The 24,760-nt window shown below is 36.7% G+C and overlaps 1 protein-coding gene across 2 annotated transcripts in view; it reads left to right on the plus strand.

The window, feature by feature from the left end:
- stim2b (stromal interaction molecule 2b) overlaps nucleotides 1-20,658 on the plus strand; it is an 86,974-nt gene extending 66,316 nt beyond the window's left edge. Inside the window, exons 3-12 of one of the 2 annotated variants that reach the window (XM_059354709.1) lie at nucleotides 1,337-1,448; nucleotides 6,387-6,498; nucleotides 10,359-10,474; nucleotides 11,322-11,499; nucleotides 11,613-11,790; nucleotides 12,865-13,026; nucleotides 16,321-16,421; nucleotides 17,181-17,419; nucleotides 17,878-18,121; nucleotides 19,703-20,658. In XM_059354709.1, coding sequence (XP_059210692.1) covers nucleotides 1,337-1,448; nucleotides 6,387-6,498; nucleotides 10,359-10,474; nucleotides 11,322-11,499; nucleotides 11,613-11,790; nucleotides 12,865-13,026; nucleotides 16,321-16,421; nucleotides 17,181-17,419; nucleotides 17,878-18,121; nucleotides 19,703-20,348 — 2,088 coding nt within the window. In that variant the 3' untranslated portion in view covers nucleotides 20,349-20,658. The remainder of the gene's footprint in view (nucleotides 1-1,336; nucleotides 1,449-6,386; nucleotides 6,499-10,358; nucleotides 10,475-11,321; nucleotides 11,500-11,612; nucleotides 11,791-12,864; nucleotides 13,027-16,320; nucleotides 16,422-17,180; nucleotides 17,420-17,877; nucleotides 18,122-19,702) is intronic. The other variant, XM_059354710.1, reaches the window with a different exon arrangement.
- The last annotated feature ends 4,102 nt before the right edge of the window (nucleotides 20,659-24,760 follow it).

The following is a 24,760-nucleotide window of genomic DNA, read 5'->3' on the forward strand; positions in this document are numbered from 1 at the left end:
AATAATTTAATAATTTATCAGAAACTAGCTTTTTTCATTTTTTATGATTTATGTCATTATAACTGTGTTATTTTAGAAAATACATGTTTTAGTTGTTCCCACTTCTAGCCATGATTGTGCTGATTGCAGTGAAATACAAAGACACAGTGAGTGAAATGTAAAAACAGAAAAAAAACACCCTGAAACTTCTTGTCGGGGTTCAGAGGGTTAAAACTAAATGTGATTATAGTATCTAGGTTACAAAACATTAGCTGATTAAACTTATCCACCCGGTTACAGTATAAATAGTTTTCCTGGTTGCTGTTTAACTAGCTTACTTTCAGGGGAAGCTGCAAACCACATCAGTGTTGCTGATTAATTTTCCTGAATTAGATTTTGTTTAATCACAGATTTGGGTGTGAACTCTGGTCGTATGAGGTCTTACTGACTGACACGCAGTAGTACTACGAGAGGTTAACCCTCTGGAGTCCATCTATTTATTGAAAATACATGTTTCATTTAAAGTAATAACTTTATTTATATATGATGATGACAAGGTGAGAAAGCCAGTTGAAAGTTCAATCATAGGAGCTTTCACAGTGTGACATTTATGTTTCTAGACCATTTTTAAAATGTGAATTTTTCTTTCTTTTTTAACCAAAATCTCCTGGACTACAGAGGTTTAACGTAACATAGGTGTGTCTCCCTTTAGCAGGTCAATCTACACCTGGAATAAGCAGCATTTTGCATGGGATGCTTAGCATTTACTGTAGTGATATGAAAGGCTAATTAGTTATCCAAAGCAGGTAAAGTGCATGAATTAAAAATGAGACAGGAGGTTAGGTTTTATTTCATGCCAAGGCCACACACACACACACACACACACACGTCCTCCCTCCTGTTGTTAATGCTGCTGCTGTTCCTTGGTGAGTTTCTTTGCTGTGGCTTTCTCTGCGGGGGCATTTAGTTCTGAGCCTCGAAAGGAGGACAGCCGGAAACTGGAAGCACACACACACACACACACACACACACACACACACACACACACACATAGGTGGAAATGGTGCCTCTGCCACGGGTTTCTTTCTCTTTTCAAAGTCCCTAAAAGGAAGAAAGGAGAACCAAAAGAAAGTGTGTGTGTGTGTGTGTGTGTGTGTGTGTGTGTGTGTGATCCAAAGCCAAATCTGCACCACTCTCAGTCAAAACCACACTTGGACATATACAGCTGTCTGTATCTCCCCCAGAGTTTTTTTGTAGAAACAACCTACATGCTTTTAACCAACTCAACTATCTGTTAGTGATGTTTGTGAAAAGCTGGCAAAACTCAATTCTGTTTCTTTTTTCTTTTATTTCCTAGTTTATAATAGAAGACATGAAGCAGCAGCAAACCAACAAACACAGCAACCTGCACCATGAAGACCAGCACATCACTGTGGAGGAGCTGTGGAAGGGCTGGAAGACCTCTGAAGGTAAAGCACGAGTCAAAAACACTAATAGCTCAACATTAACACTCAGCTCAGCATTAAAAGCATTAAATTCTGCTCCTCAGAGACACTGTGAAGACATGATTTCTTTAAACAATTGCCAAAAACACACCTTTTATTAGAGAAATAAACTGTAAAAACAGGCATTATCGTCAAAATTTGAACTTTCTGACAGTACTCGAACGGATTGAGAGTTTACAAAAGTTTCTGTTAGAAAAAGTAACCAAAACGAAACTTAAAATTGTGATGTTTCCATCAAAATCACTTTATTCTAAATGTCTCATTTAAAGCATCACCAAAAATAAACCGTCTGGAATAACTAGATCCTGTTAAAAACATTAAATTCTGCTCCTCAGAGACACTGTGAAGACATGATTGATGATCTGCTGAGATAGCACTTTATATTTAACTAAAAATCTGTTTACACAGAGCTGAGAGGAGAGGACAGGAGAGGCTGTAAAAATACAGATAATTCAAAATGTATAGCATGTGGAAACCCAATATTTTTTTTTTCAATATTCATGGCACTTGTGGACCCTTAAAATTGTTGTATACATAAATACCATTTTATTCCAATTAAAAAAAATAATGTATCAGAGAAATTCAACTTGCGTTTTCTCTTTTTAAAAAAAATGATTTATGTGATTATAACTGTGTTATTCTGCACAAAAGACATTTTTGAGTTTTTCCCACTTCTAGCCTGATTCCATAGAGCTGAAGTTAAATATTGCAGTAAAATACAAGGCCACAGTTAGTAAAATTCACTTCATGAATGCAGCACAAATGCCATATCTTGCAATGTTAACCCTCTGAAATCTTGGGCTATTATGTCCATTAAAAAATCTGTTAAAAAATCTTTACCATGCCATGTTGGTATCAGTTTATTTCAGCTTTACCTCACCTATATGTCCTAATAATTAATTTCTAACTTTGACGTACTTGATCAAAATGTTGAACCCAAAAGAAACAAATAAATACATATCAAAACATAACATAAAACATAACAAATCTGATCTTGAAAATGATGTTTCACACACTGAAATGTACATGTTGCAAATATGAACACAGGTTGAAAATATAACATATATCAGGTAAAATGAGGATAATATCTAGTTCTATATGTTTATACTAAATATATTTGACAATATCTCCAGTTTTACTTGGCTGAATATCATAAAAAAAAATCTTTAACTTTAGAGGGAAGCAGATGGCAAATCTCAATGTTGCTTCATTTTTGTGTCTTCATGTCATGAAGAAGTCATGTGCAGGTTGTTTCATGGACTCCAGAGGGTTAATGAAAGTTAAATATAATTTCTGAAACTGCCCCTTGATTTGGATCCGCTCCAAAATATGGTGGATTCTTTGTCGTCCCATGGGAAACAGTTCCACCAAGTTTCATGAAAATCAGGCCAGTAGTTTTTCTGTAATCCTGCTAACAAGCAGACAAGCAGAGCCACCTTACCTTCCCCTGTAATTAGACCAAATAACATGACACAGGTGTGGTTTCTAATGAGTGACTCATCCTCTTAGTGAAGTTGTTTGACGAGCTCTCCTCGACTCTCACAATCCTTGTTCGGCAACTTAACCCTCTGGAGTCCATCTATTTATTGAAAATACACATGTTTTATTTGCATTTATAACTTTATTTATATATGATATGTAGACAAGCTGAGAAAGCCAGTTAAAGTTCAATCATAGGAGCTTTCACAGTGTGCCATTTATGTTTCTAGACCATTTTTAAAATTTAAATTTTCTTTCTACAATGAAAACTATTACTATTTTTAATTTACATGCATATAGACTGTTTTGTAGTTTTATTATTTTTTTATTTTTTTATTATTATGCTGTTTTTTGTGTATAAATGGTTTTTTTTTTAAATGGTACATTTCCATAGAAACCTGTGTCTTTTGTTTGTATTTTGGGTTCCTGGCAGCTTTATACTTTGTTAATTAACTTGGGCTATTTTGTCCATTTTTTTATTCTTTTCATGTCTTTTTAAGTCTTTTTGTGTCTGTTGTTGTCTCTTTTTTTAATCATTTTGTGTCTTTTTTTGTCATTTTGTGTCTTCTTTGTTTTTTTTGGTCATTCTGTCTTCTTATTTTGTGTCCTTTTTTGGTCATTATATGTCTTTTTTTAGTCATTTTGTGTCTTTTTGTGTATTTTTTGGTACTTTACTATTTTAATTTACATGCAAATAGACTGTTTTGCAGTTTTATTATTTATTATTTTTGCAAATAACTATATTTGGTAACTTCGGGTAATATTTCGAGAAAAAAGTTGCAAATTTACGAGAAAAAAAATGGGAAAAAAGCAACTTTTTTCTCCCAGATTCACCACTTTAAATCTCATAAAGCTGCACATTTTTTTCTCGTAGATTTGCCACTTTAATCTCATAAAGTTTTTTTCTCAAAATATTATTTTCAGTACTTGTTCTGTCTTTAAAAGCAATAAAAAAGTTGTTCACAAAAAAATATTATTTTCGTATGTTTTTTTACGCATTCTGGCTGTATGTAATATCCTCCATTATTCTCTAGGGTTGAAATTTGGAATTTGCAAGTATTTCAATGAGTGCCCTATTAAGGGTTAAAAAATGGCACATTTCCATAGAAACCTTTATCTTTTGTTTGTATTTTGGGTTCCTGGCAGCTTTATACTTTGTTAATTAAAATAAAATGAAAAATCTGACTGATAGCCAAGTTTGTGTGTAGAAAAAGGAGCCATGCATGTGATGTAAGGACAGACTGAAAGATGCTGAACAGAGACAGAAATTAATCCATAGGAAGTTGACAAATTTGAACTAAAATCTCCTGGACTTGAGAGGATTAAGTGACTTACAACTTCTCTAAAAAACAAACTCAAGTGGACTTCAGGAGGATGTGAGCAATGACTTTCACTCAGGGGCATATTTACCTCCAGTCGAGTGTTTACTTTCCCTGCAGAGTTTGTATTATCTAAAAGTAAGCTGACACTCATTCATGTTATTTATTCAAGGAACCATCTGCTATTTGAGTTGTTTTAATCATCATTTACTGCTTTTAATTACTCTGGAGTCTACAAAAGCGCCAAAGCTTCTTCATCACATCCAGACTAGAAAAGAAAGCAGACCAAAAAAAGACACAAAATGACAAAAAAAAGACACAAAATGACCAAAAAAGACACAAAATGAGAAGACGGAATAACAAAAAAAAAAACACACAGAAGACACAAAATGGCAAAAAAAGACACAAAATTACCAAAAAAGACACAAAAAGACACAAAATTACCAAAAAAGACACAAAAAAGACACAAAATGACCAAAAAAGACCAAAAAAAGACACAAAATGACTAAAAAAAAGACACAAAATGACCAAAAAAGACACAAAATGAGAAGACAGAATAACAAAAAAACAGAATAACAAAAAAAAACCCACAGAAGACACAAAATGACAAAAAAAAGACACAAAATTATCAAAAAAAACAAAATGAGAAGACAGAATAACCAAAAAACCCACAGAAGACATAAAAAAGACACAAAAAAGACACAAAATGACTTACAAAGACATGAAAAGGATTCAAAAATGGACAAAATAGGCCTCTGTGACTCCATAGAGTTAATTACTCTGCAGCTCAGGGGCAAGAGCTTTTTTTTAAATTTCATTTTGATCACACAGACTTTTCCTCTAAATGTAACAGTGTGTAAGTTTGTAGATTTAATCATATTACTGCAATTAAACAGCTTCAAAATCAGTTTCCCTTCCCTTCCCTCCTTCTTCTTCTCTGATTTAAATTTCAGATGGGGACAACTCTTGACCCAAAGTCCTCTTCTGTTTTTAACACATCTGTGGTTTATGTTCAAACACTCCCCCACCAATCTGTCACTCTCCGCCTGCTGTTTGTTTATCTCTCTGAAATATGTGTGCAGCTAAGAGCTTTTGGAACGAGTTTTTTTAACGTGCACTCCTGCTTCCTTAACCCTCTGGAACCAGTCGGGACATTTTCAGCCATATTTGCCATATTTTATTCCTGTTTCACTTTTGTTTTGGCAATAATTTTGGCTGTGATGCTGCAAATGACATGATTTTTGGAAGAACGTTTTTTTTCTTGATATATTTTGAAATTCAAATTTCAAATTTTCTTTTTTTAGTCTTTTTGTGTCTTTGTGAGTCATTTTGTTTATTTTTTGGTCATTTTGTGTCTTTTTTTAGTCATTTTATGTCTTTTTTAGTCATTTTGTGTCTTCTTCCGTGTTTTTTTTTAATTTTGTGTCTTTTTTGTCATTCTGTGTCCTTTTTTGGTCATTTTGTGTCTTTTTTGTCATTCTGTGTCCTTTTTTTGTCATTTTGTGTCTTTTTCTGTATTTCTGTGTCTTTTTTGGTCATTCTGTGTCATTTTTAGTCATTTTGTGTCTTCTTCTGTGTGTTTTTTTTGGTCATTTTGTGTCTTTTTTTGGTTATTTTGTCTTCTCATTTTGTGTCTTTTTTAGTCATTTTGTGTCTTCTTCTGTGTTTTTATTTTGGTCATTTTGTGTCTTTTTTTAGTCATTTTGTGTCTTTTTGGGTCATTTTGTGTCTTTTTTAGTCCTTTAGTCCAACATAAAATGTGATTTTGAATCTTTTTTTTACTCTCAAAACACTATCATGCTCAATAAAGAATTTTAAATGTTGCAAATGTGAACAAAGGTGTCAAATCTACCATATAAGAGGGTTCCATCCAGTTCTATCATTTTATACTAAATCTATTTGAGCTTGTCTCCAGTTTTACTTGGTATATTATCATCAAACTGAAACTGGCCTCATGGAGTTTACAGCCAGAACTTTAGAGGTAAATTTACAGTAGGGCTCCACGCTGCTTTGTTTTCTAGTCTGATGGAGTCAACAAGTCTGGATTTGGTGATTTTTTTAACTGTAACGTAATGACATCACTCTCTCCTCTCTCCTCATTCAGTCCACAACTGGACCGTGGACGACTCGGTGCAGTGGCTGAAGGAGTCGGTGGAGCTGCCGCAGTATGAGAAGAACTTCCGGGACTTCCGGGTGACGGGGAACACGTTGCCTCGGTGCGTACCTCTCCCCACGTGTCTGTCTGCAGATGTTACAAGTGCTTCGTGTCGTTTCGTTGCCTCTAATTAAGATGTTTTGCTTTGCTGCTGGTGAGCAGTGGAGTGTGTTTATGAACAGCAACACCATTATGATCTTTATTACAATACCCAAAGGCATCTTCAGCTGAAACATTACTCTGTTTAATGCTGCCCACTGCTGGTCATTAAAGGCAGCACAAGGAGGGAAAAGACAGGTACACTGTAGGACTTTGCTGTAAATTTACAGTCAAATTCTAACAGTAACTTGCTGTATAATGACTAGGGTTGTCACGATACTAAAATTTTCAACTCGATACCGATACTCAGGAAAATATTCGATACTCGATACCATTTTCGATACCACAAGGATAAAAACAAAGACCCCAAAATTTAACAGAAACATTTTTATTAACAAGAAAAATGCAACATGTAAAAATGAAAAGACGCACAGGTTAAATATTTATAATAAAAAACAGTTGTGGAAAAGAAACTGCAACTATGATAACAAGCTTCAGGTCTGAGGTAGTGCAGAAAATAAATAAATACAATAAACAATAACAATTAGAACAATATTTAGAGGTTGTATGCTGTGCACAATATTAGGCAAGCTTGAAAAAAAAAAGTGTTCATTCCTTGGCGAGCTATCGATACTTTTGAAAATGAGTATCATGTCCAGATACAACGTTTTAGTATCGATACTTTTGACAACCCTAATAACGATTGTATGCTGCAAGAAAAGAAAAGTTGGCTGAACTCAAAATTTCAAGGCAACAAACTTCAATAAAATTTTAAGTTGGACAATTAAACTAAATATTTTAAGTTTTGTTTTTTAAGTGTGCTCAACTCTGAATTCAAGTTTATGTCAACTCAACTGAAAGTTGTACTAACTTATAATTTTACATTGTAATAACTTTTAATCCTTACTTCTGCTAACTTCTGCAATGTGCTGAATTGGCACGATTTTAACGCCGCTATGAAATGTCAGCTAATGTTGCGACCACAATTTTGAGTTAGCTTTGATACGCTAATGGCTACTCTTGTAGCTGTAACAAGCAGCGCGGCTAGCATCAGTTAGCCGCTAGCATCAGTTAGCCGCTAGCTTTCGCTAATGACCGAATTTCACCACTTTCCCGCATTTCACAACAAAGAAATAAGAGTTATCAGAACTATTGTCCCTTGTTTTGAACCCCAACTTAAAGATATAAGTAACAACAACTCACCAACTTGTTTTTGAGCAGACAACTGGCTTCCTTTGTTGTGCTAACTTACATTATTGCCCTAAATGTCAATAATTTATATTTCCAAGTTTTACCAACTTAAATCACTGTTTTAGGCCAAAAAATACAAGTTGGCTTTTTTGCAGTGTACAGTATATTGCTATGAAAACAAAGCATTGTGGGAGTTTTCATGATTGCTTCGGCATTCCAACGGTCAAAATGATATTTTTTTTTTCTCAGGAATTTACTGTTTTCAGCTGAGCATGTCAGGAATATAAAGCCGTTATTTTCTAAAAGAAGACAAATTTTATTTTATTTATTTTTTGTCTCGGCTGAAATAATCACAATGTGTTGTTTTTCCAATAATCCTAATATAGAGTTTAAATGGATTAGTTGTAACATAATTTAGAGTTAAACATTTAAATGTCACAAATTTTTTTCCGTTACGAGACAGTTTGTCAGTAAACGGACCTGTATTTCTATAAAACAGTAGAGGTACTGTAAATTTTACAGTAAAAAGTTTTACAGTGTAGAATCTGCACCTCTGTTTAATTATTCCTCTGTTGGTATTTTCAAGGTCAGATCTTTTTTTTTTAAATCACATTTTAAATGCTTTTTAAAAATAAAAAAAAATCCAGAGTAGAGCATCTACAGTCATGGAAAATGGACAAATATTATGATAACCAAAAAAATAGCTGATAAGAGTTTAATTTGAGAGCTGATATCTAGATATTTTCCATGGTTTTCTTGATAATGATTTTGGTTATTATCAATAAAACCATGTTAAATGTCTAGATATCAGCTCTTGAATTAAACTATTATCAGCTGTTTTTGTTGTTATTAAAATGAACAAGAAATTGAAGAAAAATGGTGGTCTAATATTTTTTTCCATGACTGTATAGATTTAAAAAAAAATGCATATATTGGCAGAATTATATATATATATATAAATTTGCAAAAAAAAATGTACAAGAAACAGTCGTACAAACAGAGTTATTGTTCAGTGACTTGTACCAGGAGAACTTGACTATGACGTTGATTAGGGCCAAATATGGTAAGATTTCGGGGGAAAAGTTGCAAATTTACTAGATTAAAGTGGCAAATCTACAAAAAAAAAAAAGTTGCAGATTTAAGAGATTTAAAGTGGCAAATCTGTGTGAAAAAAGTCACAGATTTACGAGAAAAAAGTGGAAAAAAAACACCTTTTTTCTCGCAGATTCACCACTTTAAATCTCATAAATCTGCACAAAATTGCCAGTAGAGATGAAACTGTGGAGGTGATTTCAGTGGCGACATCAGAGAGGAAACTCAGACGCTGCTGGGACACTTGAGGAATGTGACACGCTGCAAACTGCATGTACGGCATGAGTAGACGGGGGGGGGGGGGGGGGTTCATGTTACGCCACACGGCTGACGGGCGCTGACTCATGAAGTGATGTCACAGCAGAAGGGGGTCGAGTTTAGATGGGCTGCCATGTTGTCTGAGCCTTTAAGATGGTGGTGGGCAGTGAGACATCTTTTAAAGTCAGACAGTGGAAAGGTTTGTGTGACAGCACTAAATATTTGACTTTCTGTTCAAGTTGACAACAAGATAATCTATATATATATATATATAATTATTATTATTGTTGTTGTTTTGGTATTTATATACATATATATTATTTTTGGGGGGGGGGTTGTATATATATACATATATATATATATAAGTTAATAAATAGCAAAAGACAAACAAGCAAGCTACAAAACTAAACAAAAAAAACAATAATTCACAACATTTTAATAATATATTCCCTCTGCTTGTTTCCCTATACACTATTAAATGAATTAATAAATACATAAATGAATTACCAATATGCCATTAAATGGACCAAACATAATATTATTAAGTGTTTGCCATCAAAAAATATGTATAAATTATTTTTTAAATTTAAACTTTGTATGAAGTTTCAGGTAATCTGTTTCCTTCAGTGAAATTATTGTGTACGGCTCTTTTTCTAAGGTTACTGTAGGTTTTGGTTGATGTCTATATATATATATATATATATATACACACACAAAAGTTAACAAAAAACAATAATTCACAACATTTTAATGACATATTCTCTCTGCTTGTTTCCCTATACACTAATAAATGAATTAATAAATACATAAATTAATTACCAATATGCCATTAAATGGACGAAACAAAATATTAAAAAGAGATGGGTAGCCATTAATGAATACAATGTGACATAAATTGATATTTCTATTTTAATTTGCTCTGTAATTTATTTACCATTTTAATTAATCTGCCCATATATTTATTATTTATTTTCATTTATATATTTAATTATTTATTATTTATTTTATTCATTTTTTTTTTGTTATTTGTTTTTAAATGCATTCATTCATTTTTTAAAAATAAATTAAAGGCATTTTTTTCTGTTAATATACTTTTTTATTGGCATTTCATTCACACAGAATCTATTTACATTAATTTCAAAAGCTTTGTGCAGCCATAAGCCTTTATGTCTAAAATGCTCAATGTCACAAATATGCTGCACACTGAAACAGCGGAACAGTTTGAATGTGACTGTGCAGAGAGGTGCTCTGTATTAAATGCAGATTTCTCTTTTTCTCCAGACTCGCGGCAAATGAACCGTCGTTTATGTCGATGCAGCTGAAGATATTAGACCAGCGGCATAAACAGAAACTAAACTTAAAGGCGCTCGACGCGGTGCTTTTCGGCCCTCCACTACGTAAGTATGCAGAGTATTTTAACTCTATGGAGTTTTGGGCTATTTTGTCCATTTTTTAATCCTTTACATCCTGCCTGTATTCACCCCTTAGAAAATATTTAAATGCCATGTTGGTATATTTTTTTCACCTATATGACCTGATAATAATAATTGATTTTTTATTCTGATTTACTGGATTAAAACATTTAGAACCAAAAAGAAACAAAGAAAAACCAACATAAATGTGATCTTGTGATTGTGTGTGATCCTGTCATCAACTCTGGTTTTTATTCTAGTGGGACTCCATTTTATTTGTTTCTTGTGTTTAGTGTAACAATTTTGGTCATTTTGTGTCTTTTTGTGTCTTTTTTGGTCATTTTGTGTCTTTTTTAGTCATTTTGTGTCTTTTTTTGGTCATTTTGTGTCTTTTAGTCATTTTGTATCTTCTTCTGTGTTTTTTTTTTTGGTCATTTTGTGTCTTTTTTTGGTCATGTTGTGTCTTTTTCAGTCCTTCGGTTCAACATAAAATGTGATTTGAAATGTTGCAAATGTGAACAAAGGTGTCAAATCTAACATATAAGAGGGTTCCATCCAGTTCTATCATTTTATACTAAATCTATTTGAGCTTGTCTCCAGTTTTACTTGGTATATCATCATCAAACTGAAACTGGCCTCATGGAGTTTACAGCCAGAACTTTAGAGGTAAATTTACAGTAGGGCTCCACGCTGCTTTGTTTTCTAGTCTGGATGTGATGAAGAAGTCATGATTTGGTGCTTTTGGAGACTCCAGAGGGTTAAAACCAGAAACATTGTTGTTCATGAATATTAACTGGTTGTGCTTGTACTCTCAATATTTCTCTCTCTGCAGGTCCTCAACATAACTGGATGAAGGACTTTGTCCTGATGGTTTCCATAGTGATCGGTGTCGGGGGCTGCTGGTTTGCCTACGTGCAGAATAAGTCCAGCAAGGTGCACATCTCCCAGATGATGAAGGACCTGGAGAGCCTGCAAAATGCTGAGCAAAGCCTCTTAGACCTGCAGAGCCGGTGAGAGAAGGAACCGCGTCAGATGCACACGTATTTAATGAGAGAGGGGATCTGTGTGGGCGTCAAACATTTCACCAAATCAACATTTTATTGTGTTCATCTCCATCTGAAAGGCTGGAGAAGGCTCAGGAGGAGAACCGGACGGTGGCCGTGGAGAAGCAGAACCTGGAGCAGAAGATGAGGGACGAGATCACCGGGGCCAAGACGGAGGCTCACAGGCTCCGAGAGCTGCGGGAGGGCGCCGAGTGTGAACTCAGTCGGCTCAAATACGCAGAGGAAGAGCTCGTACAGGTAGGGCTGCCCACGCTGCCACTTAACCCTCAACACCTGCTGGAGAACAGATTCATCGTTTTGCAAATGTTCAAAATAGGGCCGGGACTTTAACACGTTAATTAAGATTAATTAATTACACAAAAATGAATGCGTTAAAAAAATTTCAGCATTTTAATCTCACTTATTTTAGCACCGTGGAACGTTTCTCACTGGATGAGACTAGGAGGACCGATTATACTGGAGCACCAACTAGCGTTGATGAGTTGAGACAACAACAAACCACAGTGAACATGAAGGAAGAAGCTGATGAGACCTTTGGTTGGCCCCGTGGATGATGGGACATTTAGTTACTAAACCAACGGATGGAAGCGTCCATAAGAGCATGGTTGTGTTGCTAGGCAACAAGGAATTCACATATCACCGCAGCACATCCAGCCTCAAGTATCACCTCAATGCTAAACATATAGCAGCTAGCGGCTAGTGTGCTAGCTAGCGTGGATTGTGTTTTACTTCCAAAACCAAAGTATTCTAGTTTACAGAAGGTCTACCTACCTATAGGCTACCTGGATTTATGAAATGTACTATATTTATAAATATGCTATTGCTACACTTAATGGCAAAAATGTCACTGGTCTGTTGGACTTGAACAAAAATAAACAATATTTTTGTTTCTTAAGCTTATGTATTCAGTCATTATTCAATGGTATACTAAAAATCCATGTGAAAAAAATTACTCCTCCCTGTTCTCAGGTCAAATATTTATATGAGATTAAAATGCGATTAATTTCGATTAATTAATTACAAAGCCTCCAATTAATTAGATTAATTTTTTAATCGAGTCCCAGCCCTAGTTCAGATTCTTGCACAGTATTTTGCATATTCTATCAAATGCTCGGCATATCGGCAATCTTATTATCTTTGTGTCCTAATCAGAGTTGGATAACTCCGACATCAGTCAGACTAACATGTTAACATGCACTTCAGTTGTCCAGTTATAGTCAGATTAAGGCAATAATTAATTTTTTTTCAAGTGTCATGTAAACGTACTGAGTGAATTTAACCCCTGGTGTTTCCTGTTTCCTGTTCCTCGAGGTGCGGAAGGCCCTGAAGCGAGCGGAGAAGGAGATGCAGTCGGAGCGGTCGGTGCCTGAAGCGCTGCAGAAGTGGCTCCAGCTCACACACGAGGTGGAGGTTCAGTACTACAACATCAAGAAGCAGAGTGCTGAGTTTCAGCTGTGCGTCGCCAAAGAAGAGGTACTTCATTCATTCATTCATTCATTCATTCATTCATTCATTCATTTATTCATTTTCATAAAGGAACAGAGATCAGGTTGAGCAGAGATTTTACAGTACCGTATTTCCTCAAACAGTAGCCCGGGCTTCTATTAATGAAAAATCAGTTTGGGGCCCGGCTAATAATAGGGGCAGGCTATTATTTGAAGGAGACTTTTAATAAAAAAAGAAAATCAGAGCAGATCTGACCGCCACTTTTTAGAGTGTTTTACACAGCGCATTGTAGCCAGTTACCCGGATGTCGGCCATATTGGAAGTACTGGGATGTAAACAAACAATGAACAGCACGCTGAATGTTCATTTTAAGCAGGATTTAAAATGTCTAAACTACTAAAAAGCCCAGAAGAACGTGCGTAAATGGCTCGACTTTACAGAGAATGACGAGGACAGCAGGAGACTTTGACATAACACCGGTAAGACACCCGGCTTATAAAAGAGGCCGGCTTTTATTTACTAAAAATTGTTTTTACACCCGGTGTATACAGTATTTCAAATGCATTTATTTGATTTCAGGTATTATGTAATTTCATTTAACCCTCTGAACCCTGAGGGCGGGATTCAAACATATGTTTGCTTTCAAAAATTGCCAAAAAAAAAACATTGTTTATCGTAGAAAGAAACTGTAAAAACAGGCGTCAGAGTCAGATTTTGAACTTTCTTACAGTCCTTGAACGGATCACAGGTTACTAAAGTTTCCGTTATATTCTTGATATTTCTGTCAAAGTCACTTTATTCTACATGTCTCATTTAAAATAAAGCGTTTGCACTAACTAGATCCTGTTAAAAACATGAAATTCTGCGGTCACGTGACAAATATTCACTGAAAATCTGTTTACACAGAGCTGAGAGGAGAGGACAGGAGAGAATGTTTACACAGAGCTGAGAGGAGAGGACAGGAGAGGCTGTTTACACAGAGCTGAGAGGAGAGGACAGGAGAGGCTGTACAAATGTAAATAGTTCAATATGTACAGCATGTGGAGACCCAATCTTTTTTTTCAATATTCTGGACACTAATGGGCACTTGGAGAAGTGTTATATATAGTGTATATTTAAATTCCATTTTATTCCAATTTAAAAAAAATATAATTGTGTTATTCTGCACAAAAGATTTTTTAGTTGCTCCCGATTGTAGCCATGATTGTGCCAATTCCATAGAGCTGCATATATTTTATATGTTGCAGTGAAATACAAGGATACAGTGAGTAAAATGTAAAAAGAGCAAAATACGCCCCGAAACAGCTTGTTGGGGTTCAGAGGGTTAAATTGTGTGAAATTCTAAAAATTAAAAAAAAAAGACCCTACTTTAGGTTTGACTTTCTAAGACACATATCTTCAGCCACTGCAGGAGACTTTTATGTCCTGGATGTTGACTGGCTGGAAAACAACCAAACCAAAAGCTGCAAAATAAAACCCTCCCCACGTTTTATAAGGCCCGTCTGGAGCTGAAGCACACCGAGCCGTGCCTCGCTCATCTCTTTTTGTCCACACGGTAAAAGAGAAGTAAATCATGTTTACTGCTGCAGAGAGAGCTCAGCACATCTGTCTGCTCTCTCTTTAATAGCTGCTGTTGTTTAAAAGCAGGTTAATGGCTGGCCTGTAGCACTGTAAAATAAAAACAGTGACATAAGAACTGAAGTGGAGAAATGTGTCTTAGGAAGTTAGAATAGAATAGAATGCCTTTATTGTCACTATAAACATAACAAAGTAATAAAAACTAAACTAAAACTAAGCATTTTCCAAAAATTAAAAACTAATTAAAACTAGCAAACTCACTCTAAAAAGGAATTAAAACTGACTGAATTTGAAAACAAAAAATCACACCAAAATTACAACTAAAACTGATGAAAAATCCAAAACTGTTATAACTTTGGTCTGGGCAGGTGGAAACAGTGATGCAGAAACACACATTCACTTCTTGGTCTTGAAAGCCACAACATGTCCTTCCCAGATTTCCCTTATTCGTCACAAATTACTCTCAATGCTGCAGTTAAATTCTGTATTTTATAGGTAAATGAGATTTTCTCTTATTCCAAAATGTCACTGTTAAAATGTTGGAGGTGGCTTGTGTGTGATTTTGGATTTGGCATGAAATGTGCACAGTCTGCCCTCTAGTGGTGTGAAAAGAAAACTGCAGGCAGACATAAAAATATGATGTAGATCAGGGGTCTCAAACTGAAATTACCTGGGGGCCGCTGGAGGCAGTATCAAAATGACCAAAAAGACACAAAATGACAAAGAAAAGACACAAAATTACTAAAAAAGACACATTATTTAAAAAAAACCACACAATTATTTAAAAAAGACACAAAATTATTTTAAAATGACACAAAATTACAAAAAAAAAATACACAAAATTATTATTTTTAAAAACCACACAATTATTAAAAAAAGACACAAAATGATATAAAAAAGATATAAAATGACCAAAAAAGACAGACAATTATCAAAAAAGACACAGAATTATTTAAAAAGAGACACAAAATTACCAAAAAAAGTAATTAAAGGGACCTTCCACACACAACAGGGTAAAGTGCCATTCATATAAAACTCACATTAAACTTTCATATCAAGGTGGGGGCCACAAAATATCGTCACGAGGACCGCAATTGGCCCGCGGGCCGCAAGTTTGAAACCCATCCTGTAGATGTAATAGAGATATTTCGAAAAATGCAGTTGTTTGATGTTCTTTCCGATTGTTTGTTGTTGTTTTTATATAAATGTGTTTTCTGTTTTTTTAATATTCCTCTAGTTTATTAATTTAGCTTTTATTTATTTATTTTCAATCTTGCACTGACAAGAATTCACTTAATTTCGTTGTACATGCGACAATGACAATGAAGATATTCTATTCTGTTTCATATAGATATAGATCTATTTTTATGTGAAAGGCCTTTTTAAAACCAAACTGTGTTAGTGTGGCCGTAGCCTTTATCTGCAAAGAACCATCAAGCCTTCGAGTCGGGTTGGACGTAAAACAGATCCTCTCACTTCAGTCCTCATGACGAGTTAATAAGAGAACTGAGAGCCTCATTCGTCGGGTTTCTCCTTGGGGCGTCTCGCTTCAATGTAACTATTCTTTGGTAGAGAAACAAAAGCATCAGGAAGCCTTAAAAAGAACATATTTTAACAAATTAATTGAATAATTGAACTATATCCAACTTTCTGGATAGAAGTTGTGATTTTTTTTATTTAAAAAAAAAATGTGGTCAAAATAATACTTGCAATGTTTTTTTTTGTTGTTTTTTTAAATCTCAGGCAGAGAAAATAAAGAAGAAAAGAGGTTCAGTGTTTGGAACCCTTCATGTCGCCCACAGTTCATCACTGGATGAGGTGGACCACAAAATACTAGAAGCAAAGTAAGAAACTCAGACACACACACACACACACATACACACACACACACACACACACACACACACACACACTCGTCTGTGCAGTCAAACGTGACTACAGGATCATTTATTGTGCAAACTAATCAGAGCCCTTTGTATCTGCATTGATATGACATATTAGTAGAAAGTCTTATTGATGACTCCTACTCCTCTCCTCTCTACTCCTCCTCTCCTCCTCTTCCTCCTTCTTCTCCTCCTCCACCTCTCTCTCTCTCTCCTCCTCCTTCTCCTCCTCCTCTCCTCTCTACTCCTCCTTCTCCTCTTCCTCCTTCTCCTTCTTCTCCTCCTCCACCTCTCTCTCTCTCTCATCCTCCTTCTCCTCTCTCCTCCCCTTCCTCCTCCTCCTCTCCTCTCCTCTCCTCTCTACTCCTCCTTCTCCTCTTCCTCCTTCTCCTTCTTCTCCTCCTCCACCTCTCTCTCTCTCTCCTCCTCCTCTCTCCTTCCCTTCCTCCTCCTCCTCTCCTCTCTACTCCTCCTTCTCCTCTTCCTCCTTCTCTTTCTCCTCCTCCTCCTCCTCCTCCTCCTCCTCCTCCTCCTCCCCTTCCTCCTTCTTCTCCTCCTCCTCCTCCTCTTCCTCCTTCTTCTTCTCCTCCTCCTCCTCCTCTTCCTCCTTCTCCTTCTTCTCCTCCTCCACCTCTCTCTCTCCTCCCTCTTCCTCCACCACTGCTCCTCCCTCCTCCTCCACCACTGCTCCTCACTCCTCCAACTGTTGTTTATTTTTAGGAAGGCCCTGTCGGAGGTGACGGCGTGCCTGAGGGAGCGTCTCCACCGCTGGCAGCAGATAGAGAAGCTGTGTAACTTCCCCGTGGTGAATAACTCGGGGCTGCCCAGCCTGACGGCCAGCCTCTACTCCGACCACAGCTGGGTGGTGATGCCCCGAGTCTCTGTTCCTCCTTATCCCATCGCAGGAGGAGTCGACGACCTGGACGAGGACACGCCTCCCATCATTCCACAGTTCACAAGTCAGTAACGCTCCTCCTCCTCCTCCTCTCTCCTCTCTCCTCCTCTTCCTGTTCCTCCTCCCTCCTCTCCCTCCTCTTCCTCCTCCTCCTCTCTCTCCTCCTCTTCCTCCTCTCTCTCTCTCACTCCTCTCTCCTCCTCCTCTCTCTCTCCTCTTCCTCCTCTCCTCCTTCTCCTCCTACCTCCTCTTTCTCTCTCCTCCTCTTCCTCTCTCCTCCTCCCTACTCCTCCTTCTCCTCCTTCTCTCTATCCTCCTCCCTCCTCCTCCTCCTCCTTCTTCTCCTCCTCTCTCTCTCTCTCCTCCTCCTCTCCTCCTTCTCTCTCTCCTCCCTCCTCTGATAGTTTTCCAGGAGTCTTTTTTTCTAAATCTCTTTAAAGTCTTCTGATGTCTAGGTAGCATTAGACGGACACAAAGATAAAAGTGGTGAGCTAAATGCTAACATTAGCGTCTCCCCCCCAGCGGCCACGCTGATCCGGCCCTCGCTGACCCGCAGCAGCAGCCTGTGTCGTTCCCGCCGGAGCCTGATGAGCTCCCCCCAGTCCTCGCTGCTGTCCCCGGACCCCGACCTGCTGTCCATGGCCAGCTCGTCCCTCTCCTATCGCCCCGAGGCCGACGACGAACATATCATGTTCAGCTCGGATAGGAGGGGGTATGTAGCGGTGGCCGGAACGCCGCGGAATGGTTTTACAGTTTGGACTCACAGGTGTTTTATTCATTCACACACGGGGTTAAACGGAGCCGTTTGTTACTGGGCGCCGTCTACTATGTGGAGGATGCATGATAAGCTCTCCTGGAACCTGCATGTCATACACCCGAATCAGTTCATGTCTCATGTAATTAATTAGTAAGATCTTCAGTCAACTTTGCCCTTTTATAAGTTATTGTCTTACACACACAGTAAGTACACTTACAAGAAAAATAGTAATAATACATTTAAAAATAAAACGTCAATAATAACCACTGGACAGATGAGACTGGGCTTTTTAAGGAGGCGGGACTTAAAACAGTGTAATATGTCCCAATATGTAATATGTACTTAGCCAAGAAGTTAGCTAAGTAGTTAGCTTAGCAAGCTACTTAGCTAATTACTTAGCCAAGAAGTTAGTTAAGTAGTTAGCTTAGCAAGCTACTTAGCTAAAAAATGGATATGGGTCATTTTTGACCCATGTGGTGCATTAGAAGAGTAGTGGCACAAAAAGGTATTTTATTAAAAAAAAATAATAAAGGAAAACATAAAATTATGTATGATGATCAAAAACAAACTAATTGAGGAAAACCTGGAATACTGAATGATGAAAACAATTTATTGCAAAGATATAGAACATAAAAACTCTGTCAGGTCACTTTAGACCGATGTTGTGCATCAAAGGGTTAGCTAAATAGCTTGCTAAGCTAACTACAGAGCTAACTTCTTGTCTAAGTATTTAGCTTAGCAAGCTACTTAGCCAAGTAGTTAGCTATGTAATAATACAAAAATGTTTTTCCTCATAAAGTATGAGAGGCAAAATGGAAATAATGATCTGTTGTTATCAAAAACAAGATATTTAAAGAATACTTGGAATATTCAATCATAAAATAAGTTGATATCAAAAGAGCACAGAAACACACAGCAGCATTAAATAACATGGGGAATGAATGAGGCTCATTTTTGACCCATGTTGTGAATTAGTAGGGGGGTCAATATGTTGTGCATCAAAGGGTTGAGATAATTTAATAATAATAATTTTAAAAGCACTGTGGGATTACTAGGGGACACTGTTCCCTAGCACTTGCCGTAGGAATTTTTTTTTTTTATTATGCAGAATGGACCCACTCAGATTGTTATTATATATTCCATATATAATATTGGGTTATTAATGATGCATTGATGTCAGCAGCATTTTAATTAAGTAAAGATAGGGCTCATTTTTATTTATTATTTCAAGAAATGTCTCATCACTTTAAATGTATCATGTTTTTTTAGATGACATCTCAACCTGAAAAGTAACTGAAGATGACAAAAATAGATTTTGTGTTAAAAAACAAGCAACTTTTTCAATATTTTCAAATGTGTAACTTTAAGGATTTAAGCACCTAATAGGATAAGTTTTAAGTGATATATATACATACCTACATAAATCTACATATAGTAGAGTATAGAGTCTGCACACTGCATCTTAAAAAACAGAGTTGTGCATCAAAGGGTTCAAGTCACAAAAATAGATTTTGTGTTTGACTTTATTTCGGTCCACTAGTTGCTCCACTTTGTTGTCGTGTCTGAGTTGTGGCTCTCCTCCTCCTGCAGGGAGCCGGCTCAGGAGGGCAGCTGCGACACAGACTCTCTCAACTCTTCACTGGGCCGCAAGCAGCTGCACAGCTCCTCCTCCTCCTCGGACGCCCCGTACCGCAAGATCTCCCGCGAGGAGCTGCTGCTGTTCGGCCAGAGTCCGGAGCTTCCCGCCGCCTCCACCCCGGCCCCCTCCAGCTCCCACACCACCACCACCACCACCACCACCAGCAGCAGCAGCAGCAGCAGTCTCAGGGACTCCACGCCTCCTCCGCTGCCTCCCACCCCCTCCGGCCCGCCCTCCACCTCCCCCTCCCCGGCCTTGGAGCACCACCCGTTTGCACACAGAGGCTCGCCCGACCTCACCCGCATCATCCCCGAGTCCCAAAGTGTAACCTTCTCGCAGGGGAGCGCCACCTCTCCGACGGGCAAGGGCGTGTACAACGGCATCCTGGAGAAGTCCTACAGCTTCGGCCAGCTGCCGGCCAGCATGCTGCCCAACGTGGGCCGCTACCCGTCCCTCACCTCCCTGGACTCGGAGGGCCGGAGCGTGGGAAGGGAATACAAGCTCCAGAGCACCTCCTCCCAGGACTCCAGCGACAATGGAGAGAAAATCAAGCGCTCCTCCTCTAAAATCAAAAGCTTATTTAAGAAGAAAAAATAAAACTTCCAGAGTGAGATAGTGTTGGAGAGAGAGAGAGAAATAAGATATAAAAGAGTGGTTTTAGCTCAATAATAAAAGAAAGAAAAGAAAGCAAAGATGGACATCACTGTAAGCTAAAACATCGCATTTTCTCTCTTGTTTTCGTCGTCACAGATGGAATGTAGCTCAGACTGGGTGCCTTTAAATGCCTCAGGCTGCTAGCCTTATTTTCAGTAATGCCTTTTTATTTAGTTCACTCATAGCCTCACAGGGAAACCTGCAAAGGTAAAAGGAAGAGTCAAAGAAAGGTCAAAGGTCATGGTAGTTGTCATCCAGGCAGCAAAAAAAAAAAAAAAACCCACATGACCTGCTCACTGTCTTCTATTTGTTTTGGTTTGAACCAAAAAGTCACGATATGTAAAGGTCTAAAGGTGCACTCCATACATGTTTATTGTTCAGTACAGCAAGATGTTTGCTTCCTACTGGCAGGATTTAAAGGGACAGGTCACCACAAAATAAAAAAAAAGCTTCTTTTCTCTTACCCGAACTGCTTTTTATCAAGCTACGATTGTTTTGGTGTGAGTTGCAGAGTGTTAGAGAGCTCTGACCTCTCTTGAATATAATGACTAGACCCGGTTGTTCAAGATAATCCACAGAGCAGTTTCATGTAGGAGCTATTGACTTTCCGTATCACCTCGCAGAAGGAAGCGTGCATCCGCAGCAGTGGTGGAAGAAGTGTAGAACCACACTGCAGAATGAATCCACGACAAGTTAAAGTCCTGCATTCAAAAGTCACTTTAGAAAAAGTACAAAAGTATCAGCATCAAAATGTGCTTAAAAGATCAAAAGTAAAAATAAAGTCAAAGTTCAAGTCAAATGTATTTATATAGCGCATTTACAGACGGCTGAGCCACAAAGTGCTTCACATAAAAGTGCAAAAAGTGCAATAAAATACAGAATTGACAAAGGTAAAAGAAACAAACAAAAAACTAAATTAAATTTAAAATAAATTAAAAGAAGAAGGGATAATTTTAACAGCACTGTGGGATTTCTAGGAGACACTATTACCTTGCACTTGCCGGAGGAAAAAAAACTTAAAATGATGCAGAATGGACCCACTCAGATTGTTATTATATATTCCATATATAATATTGGGTTATTAATGATGCATTTATGTCGGCAGCGTTTTAATTATGTAAAGATAGGGCTCATTTTTATTTATTATTTTAAGAAATGTCTCATCACTTTAAATGTATCATGTTTTTTTAGATGAAATCTCAACCTGAAAAGTAACTGAAGATGACAAAAATAGATTTTGTGTTAAAAAACAAGCAACTTTTTCAATATTTTCCTCCTGGAAAAGGAGTAAAAAGTACAATATTTGCCTCAAAATGTAGTGAAGTACATGAATAAAGTTGCATAAAATGGAAATACTCAAGTACTGTACTTATGTACAATTTTGAGGTTCTTGTACTTACTTGAGTAAATGTACTTAGTTACATCCTACATGTGTAGTTCGGTAAAAAGAAAGTAGTCTGTATATGAAACTGCTCACAACAACATTTGTGGATCATTTTACATCATGATTGCTGTTGAGTTTTTCAGATGTAATTGTGCCATATTTTTATTTTTTTATTTTTACAAATTAGCACAAGGTAGTACAAGATGCAAAGCATACATTTGGTGTTTCCTTTATACCTCTTAATCTTTTTTTCGTTGTGATATTTCATTTTTCATTTTTTCACCAAATTAACTGGAAACACTGAAAACAACAAAGATCTTAAGGTCGATAATAATGAGAATAAATATTAAAGATTTTTATCTGAACTAAAAATAAATCAGGTTTGAATTGATTGAGATCAAACACTAATCTTGTTTACAAGATATTAAGTCAATGCTGATCTATAGATTAAACCATAAAGTGCATCTTTTGATGTATTGATGGAAAAAAACAACACTGAAAGGGAAAACTATCGACTCTTTCAGCCCATAAGGAATTAATTAACAGTTACTGATTGGTTTGAGTTACATTAAAACAAGTTGCTCCCAAATTTAAACCGTCAACTGGACTGCAAACAAAAGAAAATTTAAAGAAAACGTAAAATCATGCAACTAAAATAATATTATGCACAAGCAAAACATTTAAAATAACTTGTATGGATTCAGATTAACAACTCACACCGAAACAATCTAGACTCATAAAAAGCACAGCAGGTAAAAGGAAAAATATGCATTTTTTTTTCAACATGTGGTTTGTTCCCTTTAAAACCTCAGTAACAACATGCATATCACTCTTAAAAACCTCCCGCTCAGATCATGGATTGCATCTTACGAAGTGTTTTGAGTCCCAAACTCACGTACTTGATGATAACAAAAAAAAAAAAATCCTGCTAAAAGTTTGTTGCACTACTGCTTTCCTGGTATTTTTGGGAAAGAGCCGCTGCTTGCGGAGTAAATATTGAATAAAGATCTAGAGATGAGAGGAATGCATGAGCAGCAGCAGTGGAGACGCAGCACATAACCACAGAGCCACAACCACGTTACCTGATGCGTCTGCAGCGCTGCTCCTCATGGATGTCTCCATATATATAAATATATATATATATATACTTTGTTTTCACATGATTATGTTCTTATAGATGTTTTTAAATAGATTTATATTGGTGGGGGTTCCTACTGTATGAACTGATCTTTACTGAAGAAGGTTTATTGAATATGCAGATTTAACCCACCAGTCATTGTCCCTATAATCTAGCTGTCCCTTATTACTTGATTAACAGTGTCCTGTAGCCATACCAACATTTCCATTCTTTGTCTTAAATACCCTGCCCCCCCCCCCCCCCCCCATCCCCCTTTGTCAAATTTGGAACCTGGTCTCACAGGAATCCGTGAAATAGCCACGGATTCGCTTAACTCAAAATCCGTGGAATAGCCACGGAATCACTCAAATTTCCGTGAAGCTGACATGGATTTCGCTACAATGCAAGTTAATATTTTTTCCTATTGGTTTGTTCCAAGTCACGTGACTTTCAAGGTCCCGGCGGTCAGAACAAAAAACATGGCAGACAGTTCTCTCATTTTTAGTGAAAAAAAATCAATATTTTGACTTAGTTTCTGCATAAAAATGGATTTTGATCACATTTCTAGCGAGAAATATATGTTTTATTTTCTAAATATTCACTCAGTGAATGTACATAATCACTTTGTATGTTGGAATAGCCACGGGATATGACTGTCATTAACTTGCATTGTAGCGAAATCCGTGTCAGTTTCACGGAAATTTGAGTGATTCCGTGGCTATTCCACGGATTTTGAGTTAAGCAAATCCGTGGCTATTTCACGGATTCCTGTGAGATCATGTTGCAAATTTGGTGTCACTGCCAGATTTTGGTCAAAATAATAATAATAATAATAATAATAATAACTTTATTTATATAGCACCTTTCTAAAACAAGCTACAAGGTGCTGTACAACAGAAATAAAACATATCAAATACAATTTACTGACAACAAAATAAAACCACTAAAAGAAATAACATTGGACTTAAAAAATGTAAAATTTTAAATCACCATTCTCAACAAGGTAATCATACACCGATAATAATAGGAAATTAAGAGAAGGCCAATGGATAAAAGTGAGTTTTTAAAAGATTTAAAAGAAGCCTCTGAGCTTGTCTGCCTGAGATCGTTCCACAGCTGTGGTGCACGGACAGCGAAGGTCCCGTCACTGTTTGTAATTCAGGGCTTTAAAAACAAGTAATAAAATCTTAAAATCAATTCTAAAACTACAAAAAAGAAAGTCAAAATAAAAACGTAGTTACATCCTACATGTGTGGTTCGGTAAAAAGAAAGTAGTCTGAATATGAAACTGCTCACAACAACTTCTGGGGATTATGTTGAGTTTTTCAGATGTAATTGTGCCATATTTTTATTTTTTTATTTTTACAAATTAGCACTTGCAAATGAAAAGGTAGTACAAGATGCAAAGCATACATTGGTGTTTCCTTTATACCTCTTAATCTTAACATTTCATTTTTCATTTTTTTCACTGAAATAACTGGAAACACGGAAAACAATGAAGATCTTAAGGTCGATAATAATGAGAATAAATATTACATTTTTGTATCTGAACTAAAAAGAAATCAGGTTTGAATTGACCGAGATCAAACACTAATCTTTTTTTTACAAGATATTAAGTCAATGCTGATCTATAGATTAAACCATAAGATGCATCTTTGGATGGATTGATGGAAAAAAACAACACTGAAAGGGAAAACTATCGACTCTTTCAGCCCATAAGGAATTAATTGAAAGAGTCGAAATAATTGTGGTTGGAGTGGGAGGAAGACTGTGACGGTGTGTGTGGCCTCCACCAGTTTTGTTTCCAGGCTCAAAGACAAAGACGAAGGATTATCTGTTTAATTATAAGGAACT

This window comes from Centropristis striata, chromosome 17 (assembly GCF_030273125.1).
Source record: "Centropristis striata isolate RG_2023a ecotype Rhode Island chromosome 17, C.striata_1.0, whole genome shotgun sequence".
Classification (NCBI taxonomy): domain Eukaryota; kingdom Metazoa; phylum Chordata; class Actinopteri; order Perciformes; family Serranidae; genus Centropristis; species Centropristis striata.